This window comes from Helianthus annuus, chromosome 9 (genome assembly GCF_002127325.2).
Source record: "Helianthus annuus cultivar XRQ/B chromosome 9, HanXRQr2.0-SUNRISE, whole genome shotgun sequence".
Lineage (NCBI taxonomy): Eukaryota > Viridiplantae > Streptophyta > Magnoliopsida > Asterales > Asteraceae > Helianthus > Helianthus annuus.
Window position 1 is genome coordinate 144,462,625 of NC_035441.2, and position 9,759 is coordinate 144,472,383.

Sequence of the window (9,759 nt, forward strand, 5' to 3'; positions counted from 1 at the left end):
TGAATCAAATCAGCCCGGACGTGAAGGCCTGCAGCCGAGTATTATTAGACCTACTATAGATGCACCTACTTTTGAAATTAAATCTAGTATTATTAATATGGCGCAGAATTCGGTGCAGTTTGACGGACGTGAGCACGAGGATCCTGGACGACATATCGCTTCTTTTCTCGAGGTTTGTTCGACATTCAAGATTTGGGATGTTTCGGAGGATGCTGTTCGGTTGAGGTTGTTTCCATTCTCATTACGGGACAAAGCCAGAGCTTGGCTTATGTCACTTCCAGCTGGGTCCATCGGGACCTGGAATGAGCTGGCGGAGCTGTTCATGCAGAAATACTTCCCGCCTGATAAAACAACCAAGTTGAGGAATAGGATTGTGACCTTTCGCCAAGATGAGGGAGTGTCGTTGCACGTGGCCTGGGAGCGATTCAAGGATTTGTTGCTTGATGTTCCACATCATGGCTTCTCCAAAAGACAGCTGGTCTTGACGTTCTATCAAGGGCTTAGTTACGACACGCAGGAGAGATTAGATATGAATGCAGGAGGCGATCTAGGAACAAAGACGCCGAACGAAGCATATGATATCATAGAAAAAGCTGCGTTGAAGTCTGGCTCGCGTCGAGCAGGAGATAGAGGCCGGACGTCATCATCATCATCTCGCCCAGGAGTTCACGCTGTGGATGACTACACAGCCATTACTGCATAAATCTCAGCTCTTTCAGCGAAATTCGACAAGTCCCAGATAGCTGCTCAAGCTAGTTCAGGGTGTGACCAGTGCGGAGTGTCACACGAGCCTGGTGCATGCTTTCAGGGAGTTGTATATGAGAGCTAAGAAGAAGTAGATTTCGTGAGTTATCAGGTGAGGCCGCAGAACAATCCCTACAGCAATACATACAACCCGGGATGGAGAAATCATCCAAATTTTAGATGGCGAGCGAATACGGGTAATCAAAACCCGTTAGGATTTGCACAGCGTGCTCCAGCGCCGCAGCAGGCTCACGGTCAGCAATTCCAGTAGTACAACCAACCTTACCAGCCACGTCCATATTCATATCAGAATCAGGGTGCCGGGAGTAGCTCCCAGCAGCAAGCCCCTCAATCAGGTTCTAAGCTGGAGGAAATGATGGCTCAGCTTCTTTCTAGCTCCACGAGTGCAAACCAGTTGGCTGAAAAATGATACCAACAAAGCGAAGATCGTTTAGCTAACGAGGGAGAAATGAGGAGTCAGAAAGCCTCGATTCAGAATATCGAGAATCAGGTTGGTCAGCTGGCAAAGATGATGTCGGAGAGACCCCCATGTGGTCTTCCGGGCGATACAGAGCCAAATCCGCGAGGGCATGTAAATGCGATTATGACCAGGAGTGGCAAAACTACAGGACCTAACATATCTGACCCACCACCGATCACTGAAAAGGTCCCGACTACCGGACGAGGTGCAAGATAGGCTGCGCCCAGCAAGTACAGCACAAGTCCAGGAGCCAGTCAAAGATTACACTCCTCCAGTACCATATCCGGGACAGCTAAAGAAGCAGAAAAATGAAGAACAATACGGTAAGTTCCTTAAAATGTTTAAGCAATTGCATATAAACATACCGTTTGTTGAAGCCTTGGACCAGATGCCGAAGTATGCGAAGTTCTTAAAGTACATCCTCTCGAACAACCAGAAGCTTGAGGATATGTCCTGTGTGGTGATGAATGAAAGCTGCTCTGCCATTCTTCAAAATCGTCTACCCACAAAAATGGGAGATCCTGGCAATTTCACGCTTCCTTGTTTGATCGGAATTATGTCTGTTAGCCATGCATTGGCTGACTTGGGAGCGAATATCAACCTTATGCCCTATAAGGTTTTTACAAAGTTGGATCTAGGTGAGCCGTCGCCTACACGTATGAGCATTCGACTAGCAGATCGTTCCATCAAGTATCCACGTGGATTTGTTGAGAATATGCTTGTTAAGATTGACAAGTTTGTGTTCCCAGTGGATTTTGTTATCCTGGATATGGATGAGGACTCTAGGGTGCCTATGATTCTCGGACGACCGTTCTTGAATATTGCTCGAACCATTGTAGATGTAGCTGCAGGGCAAATTACACTCCGAGTGAATGATGAGCATGTGACCTTTGACATCAAGCGGTCAATGCAGCACCCGCAGAGTCAGGATGATGCGCTTTACTATGTCGACATTGTTGACACGTATGTGAGCACACATTTCCAGGGCACGATTGAGGAGATTGATTCGGGCACACATCTGTTGTGTGGGGACCTAGATAGCATTACGCAGGAGGGCCACGATTTCGAGCAGCCAGTCTATCAGATTGGTGATGATGGTTCCCAGAGTTCGGATCAGTTTACAGAGATCGATCGTGAGAATGAAGAAAAGTCGAAGCTGTCGGTTGAAGATCCACCGTCTTTGGAGCTTAAGGAGCTTCTGCCCCCATTTGGAGTACGCATTTCTAGACGAGGAACGCCGTTTGCCGGTTGTTATCTCATCATCCTTGACGGACGAGGAAAGGAGCAGACTGCTTAGTGTTTTGCGACTTCATAAGAAAGCTTTAGCGTGGAAGATTATGGATATCAAAGGCATCAATCCTTCTTTTTGTACTCACAAGATTTTGATGGAAGACGAGTACAAGCCATGTGCACAGCCTCAGAGTCGGTTGAATCCAAACATGCAGGATGTGGTAAAGAAAGAAGTGATTAAGTTGTTGGATGCCGGATTGATTTATCCTATATCTGACTCTGTGTGGGTGAGTCCAGTGCAGGTAGTACCCAAGAAAGGTGGTATTACAGTAGTCCCGAATGATAGGAATGAGCTGATTCCTACCCAAACAGTCACTGGGTGGCGAGTTTGCATTGACTACCGCAAACTCAATGATGCTACTCGCAAGGATCACTTCCCGCTTCCATTCATCGACAAGATGTTGGAACGTCTATCGGGGAAGTCGTATTACTGTTTCTTGGACGGGTTTTCGGGGTACTTTCAAATTCCCATCGCTCCTGAGGATCATGAGAAGACTACCTTTACTTGCCCTTTTGGCACATTCGCCTACAGGCGTATGCCTTTTGGGTTATGCAATGCATCGGCAACCTTCTAGAGATGCATGGTTGCGATTTTTCATGATATGATCGAGGATTCTTTGGAGGTTTTGATGGATGACTTTTCAGTGTTTGGAGATTCCTTCGATCAGTGTCTTGAAAATTTGAAGAAAATGTTGAAGAGGTGCGAGGAGACGAATCTTGTCCTAAACTGGGAAAAGTGCCACTTCATGGTACGAGAAGGCATAGTGTTGGGACACAAGATTTAGCGTGCTGGTATGGAGGTCGATCCCGCCAAAGTGGACATTATATCACGACTTCCACCGCCCACCTCTGTGAGAGCGATTCAGAGCTTTCTTGGTCATGCGGGGTTCTACAGGCGATTCATCAAGGATTTTTCAAAGATCGCTAGGCCCATGACCCGTTTGTTGGAGAAAGACGCTCCGTTTATCTTTGGGGATGATTGCTTGAGGGCTTTTGACATTCTCAAGCAAAAGTTGATTGAGGCCCCTATTTTAGTCGCGCCTGACTGGAGTCTACTGTTCGAAATTATGTGCGACGCGAGCGATTTCGCTATAGGGGCCGTGTTAGGACAGAAGAAAGAAAAGCACTTTCACCCGATCTATTATGCGAGCAAGACTCTTCACGACGCTCAGGAGCATTATACCACGACAGAAAAAGAGCTCTTGGCGGTTGTTTTCGCATTTGCCAAATTTAGATCATATTTGGTGCTTTCAAAGACAATAGTGTATACTGATCACGCAGCCATCAGATATCTTTTCAGCAAACAGGACGCTAAACCGCGTCTCATCAGATGGATATTATTGCTGCAAGAGTTTGGTATTGATATTCAAGACAAAAAGGGTGCATTGAATGTAGCGGCTGACCATCTATCTCGGTTAGAGCATGGGGACATCAAGGACACGCGTTGGGATTCAATCAATGACAATTTCCCACACGAGTCATTGATGAGTGTTGAGATATGCGATGAGTCGCCATGGTTCGCCGACTTTGCGAACTACCTTGCTTGCGAGATTCTGATTAAAGGGTTGACTCACCAGCAAAAGAGGAAATTCTTTTCGGACGTCAAGCACTACATTTGGGATGACCCTTACTTGTTTCGGGTTGGTGCTGATCAGGTGATTAGGAGGTGTGTTTCAGGAAAAGAGGCGACCGAGATTCTGCGCCACTGTCACGAGGGACCTACCGGAGGCCACCATGGAGCCAATTTCACCGCCAAGAAGGTGCTGGATTCCGGGTTTTATTGGCCGACTATATTTCGTGATGCGCAGAGTTGGGTTAGAGCGTGCGATGCCTAACAGAGGGCAGCAAATATATCGGCATGTGATGAGATGCCTCAGAACTGGATTCAAGTTTGTGAAGTCTTCGACATTTGGGGGATAGACTTCATGGGACCATTTCCCCCCTCACGAGGAAACAAATATATCCTAGTCGTGGTTGATTATGTATCAAAGTGGGTGGAGGCACAGGCCTTACCCACCAATGATGCCAGGGTGGTCGTGAGATTTTTGAAAAGTTTTCGCCCGGTTTGGCGCACCAAAGGCGCTTATCAGTGACAGAGGGACGCATTTTTGCAATACTCAGCTCGAGAGAGCTTTGTCCCGTTACGGTGTGCATCACCGTTTATCCACGCCCTATCATCCACAGACAAGCGGGCAGGTGGAGGTCACAAACCGGGGGCTGAAGAGAATCCTTGAGCGGTCTGTAGGTGCAAACCGCAAGGATTGGTCGGATAAGCTGGATGAAGCATTGTGGGCTTTCCGTACGGATTACAAGACCCCTATCGGGACTACTCCCTTTGGGCTCGTGTACGGAAAAGCATGCCATTTACCGGTGGAATTGGAGCATAAGGCGATGTGGGCTTTAAAAACCGCAAATCTGGACTTAAAAACCGGAGGTGAAGCCCGGTTTCTTCAGATTCATGAATTGGAAGAGCTACGACAACAAGCCTATGAGAGCTGCGTGTTGTACAAAGAGCGCACTAAGAGACTACACGACAAACGCTTGAAGGACCACAAAGAATTCCAAACGGGCGATCTTGTTCTTCTCTACAACTCGAGGTTGCGTCTATTTCTCGGGAAATTACATTCACGTTGGACAGGACCATACACGGTAAAAGAAGTATTTCCTTATGGAACTGTTGCAATAGAGAACGCGGACGACGTTATTTTCAAGGTGAATGGGCATCGTTTGAAGCTATACGTGGCTGGGCCGATCGAGTCGGCGGTGGAGGTTGTCGAGCTCCACACCCCGCATACAGCTTAAGTGTGGGGAGGAGAGAGTCTACGCTACTGACTCGAAGACTAAAAATGTAGCAAGAGCGTCTTTGGCGCTTTAGGGGTATAATCGTCATTTTTATGTTTTTGTAGTTTTAGCGTAATTTAGGTGTGTTTTGTAGTTTCCATAAGTTTGTACAGTTTTCATACGTGCCGAGTGAAGGGTCTACGTGGGAATATTGTTAAAACATGTTGCGGAGGGTAAAAATGGTGAAAACGGCAAAATCGGCTGCTGAAACTGCATTCTGCAGCAAACAGTCTATTCTGCAGATATGGCACGGCCGTGCCCCATGCCGCACGACCGTGCGGTTGCGGGCCGGCCAGGATTTCGAGTCGCACCCCTAGTGCAGTGCCGAGGTCAACGTGCTAGGGCCAGTCAACACCGCTGACGCACGACCGTGCGAGCTGTCGCACGACCGTGCGAGCTGTCGCACGCCCGTGCGAGAGGCCAAGGGCATTTTTGTCATTTGGGCAGTATAAAAGCCCTCATCTGCAGTGTATTCCCTCATTCGCGAACCCTAAACAGTTGCAGCCGTTCCAGACCATTTTTGCCTCAAATCGCACGAATTTTCGCACGGTTTCTTTGATCTTTTGCACGGTATGTTCTTTCTTGTCGATTTTCTGTTTCATCCACATTCTAGGTTAGATTCGTTCGGATTCTTCAAGGATTTTCTAGAGTTCTCTTCATAAACAAATCGAAACCCTAGCCCTTGCAAGAATCATATGTCTCGTGAACAACCGGTTGATCTGTTAACCCCTGCTTGTACAAAAAACTTGTTGATTTTTGAAAAATCTGACTATTGAGAACCAGGGTTAGAATGTGCAGAAAAAAACTGGTCGCACGGTCGTTCCCCATGTGGAACGGTCGTTCAGTGCCGGCTGTTCACGATTGTTTGCTGTTGGCTCGGTGATGCATGATGGTGCGACTGACTGCACGCCGTGCAGTTACGACATAGACCGACCACTGCTGCTGATTACCGGTGACGCACGCCCGTGCGCCTCGCCCAGATCAGCGAGACAGAATCTTCATAACTGTGTGCTGGGCTGTTCTGAATAAAAGTTTTTCCGTTTCTCCTGTTTTAACCGCCTTCCCTCATGCAGATGGATCATCCATTCCTACAATTCGACCCGAGGACGAGAGGGAAAGTCTGTGCATCCCAAAACTCCAAGCTTTGTGGAATAGGCGAGGGCAGTTTGGCATCCCCCGAAGACTAGACTGGGATGTTATGAGAGATTTAAATCAACGCGAATGATTAGAAAACTTGTTAACTATCCCGCTTTCGCGATTGATCGCCATTGACCGCCCGATCTATCGTGAGCTTACGATAGAATTCTTCGCCACCTATTCATACGAAAAGCCAAAGGCACATAGAATTCCAAACTTCCGCCACAAAAATAGGATAAATTTCAGATTGGGTGGACGTTGGCATAATTGGTCGATGGGAAGATTGGGACGAAGATTAGGAATCTACACCAGGGAGGATATGGATTCAGAGTTCTTCACTGATGAGTTCACCTTCCCAAGTAAAGAAGCGCGGGGCGAGTTTTGGGCTCAAAATGCAGTTTGTGACCCATACGATCCAAGGATGTCAAAAGCTTCACGATTGAGAGACCCTCTGCATCGAGTGATGCATCATATATTCAGCCATACCGTCTGCGGGTGCATGGACAGTCTGGGGAACTGTCCAACACCGGATCTGATATTTCTTTATGCACTGGTTGAGGGGGTACACATGAACCTAGCTGCAAGGATGGCATAGTATTTTGTGAACAGCTCAGGCAGAACACCCAACAATCAGATTCATGGCGGTCAGTATGTGACCGAGATCGCCTACAACTTGGGGTTAATGACTGTTGAGGTGCTTCAGGGACTTACTTTGGTGACAGAGGGCATGTATGTTGACATTCGTTCGTTGAAAGCGATGGGGGTTATTACGGAGACGGGTCACGGGGATCAACTGAAGGGTTTGAACAACGAGGTCTGGGACCCGTTGCCTCCGCTTCCAGCGGAGGATGAGGATGAGGATGAGGAGATGGGAGAGCAGCATGAGCAGGACGAGCAGCATGAGCCACACACACCACCACATTCACCACAGCATCATTACTGGCCCCCCGGCGTCCCCTCGTACACAGAGCTCTATGGCCAGTTTTAACAAATGCAGGTCAGTCAAGAACATCAGAGGACCTGTTTAGAGCAGTTGTATGCCACGCAGGAGCAGCAGCGGATTAGTATAGAGCAGCTGCGAGTTGGTCAGGACCAGATCAGGGCGAACCAAGACTTTAGCACCAGGGGGTGCAAGTCGGGTTTTCATACCTTTTTGGGGAACTTCATAATGCCTTCCCGAACTACTTTGGGGAGCCCCCACAGTTCCCATACGGGAACCCGGCGGTTATGGAGGTGCAGGCCCATCTGGAACGGGAGGAGATGCGGGTGACGATGGAGAGGAGTAGCGGGAGCTGTGAGTGGTGGTTTTGATATGTTAGTAGTTTATTTATCGGGTGTTCATTTTGGTTACTATTTCAAACACCCACGGATATGTATTTTTATTTTTCAGACACTTTAGTTTATTTGTTTTGCCTATGTTTGGATATTTAGTACCTCTATCTACGTAAATTATGGTTTATTTGCATTTATATTGTCTATGTTTTCTGTCTTGTTTTGCTGTGCCTTGTGACATTCTTACAGATTTTGGCTAGCATATTTTGGACCGGAACACACCACGGAAGCAGCTACCGAGACTCGTTTCATCCATATCATCTTCAGGGGAGTGTTATTCTCCTTTTTCTCTATATTTCGGGTTTTGCATTGGGGACAATGCGAAGTTCAAGTGTGGGGAGGGGGTTTAACACTTTGACTTTGACGTTGTTTGTCCTCTATATATAAAAAAAAATCAGTAAACTGTATATATTTTTAGCAAATAAACCGGTTAGTTGATTTTAGAAAGCTTCGGATATGATGAAAACCCGACAAGCCGAATAAATTTTGAAAAAGATAACTAGAAAACGTGACAAACAAAGAATGACTTGCGTGATAATTTTCACGCTTTTACCCATTCCTTCCGTTATGTGAGCATATTTGAGCCTTGAAATTGTTATATATTTGTTCATTTCGTAGTAGGAGTGAGCCAGATGTCGCGTGTAGTTTAGAACTTGTCACTAGCATGCTTGTTAAGACCATGAACTTGCGAAATTGTGTAGAAGTGATAGAGGCACCTAGAAAACCACTTTGTTGTTAGCCTTGTTCTTTTGTGTTGTGTTTCCCTACACCCTACATTACCCCTTAGGATTAACCATATTGAGCCTTTCCCATGTTTCCCTTCGTTTACCCAACCAAGTTCACCCACTTAGCCAAATTTAGCCTTTTTATTTTTAAACCCTTTGCGTTAAAACTCGGTTAAATCATCGTTTAACTAGCGTTTATTGTAGTCAGTGTTCATTGTACAAAGCTATTAGATAATATATTTGAAAAAAAATCAGAAAAATCAGAAAATTAAACGCCCTAAAACAGGGTGAAATCGACAAAATTCGAGCAATTTTGAATACTAAATTGTTGAAACCTCGTTGATGAGCTCGATATCGCAAAAGTCGCCTTTTTAAGGCTTTATTATTTATAGTCTTATTGTTTTACGCTAGTTAAACGCTACTACCGAGTTTTAACCATTTCGTCACTTTAAAAATCCCTTTCCATACCCTTCACCCTAGCTTATCGTTACAACCCGTAAAGACCACTTGATTTGCACTTTTTCGCATGTTAGTTGGTGGAGATAAGATCTTGTGACAAGCTTATGATATTACACGTTTCATTGACGAGGCATTGAGTGTTTACACATACACACTTTATGTATGTTTCACAAATAAAACCGAGTGTGTGTGAACATTTTGAGGTGTGTGAAGATTAAAATGCTAAGTCAATCGGAGTGAAGTCACGGCTTTTTGGTTATCCATTCATATATTTGAGTGTGCTTTTTTGGTCTAATTCATTTGATGTTGTCTTTCGAAAAACCGGCTAACCGTATGTTTGTTTATTAGTATGTATTTTGTAAATATTTGTTCTCGTTAGGATCTAGCTTATATTGCGTTTTAGTTTTAGCTTGCTTGAGGACAAGCAAGGTTCAAGTGTGGGGAGATTTGATATTCACCAACTTACACATATTTTAGTCCCCCATTTTATCCCCATTTTATGCATTTTCGGCCGTAAAACCGTGAATCGGATACTTAATCGGGTGTATTTGCGTTTACAGGCCTAAAACAGCATGCCGAACAAGAAGATGATGAAAACGAGGACTTTTCGGGCAAAACGACAAAGCTGCGAAGATTCTGTGAAGTTTCTGACCTGGGCAATTGGCACGGCCGTGCCATGAGTGGAACGACCGTGCGGATCCGGCGACCATGCTTATCTCGGCAATGCACGCTGGTGCGATCAAGGGTGCA

The 9,759-nt window shown here is 46.0% G+C and overlaps 1 protein-coding gene across 1 annotated transcript; it reads left to right on the forward strand.

Moving 5' to 3' along the window:
- Positions 1-1,613: 1,613 nt before the first annotated feature.
- Positions 1,614-2,522, forward strand: LOC110893002. The gene is made up of 2 exons (XM_022140127.1): positions 1,614-2,192; positions 2,331-2,522. The coding sequence occupies exons 1-2, from the start codon at positions 1,614-1,616 to the stop codon at positions 2,520-2,522; spliced, it is 771 nt and encodes a 256-aa protein (XP_021995819.1).
- Positions 2,523-9,759: the final 7,237 nt, after the last annotated feature.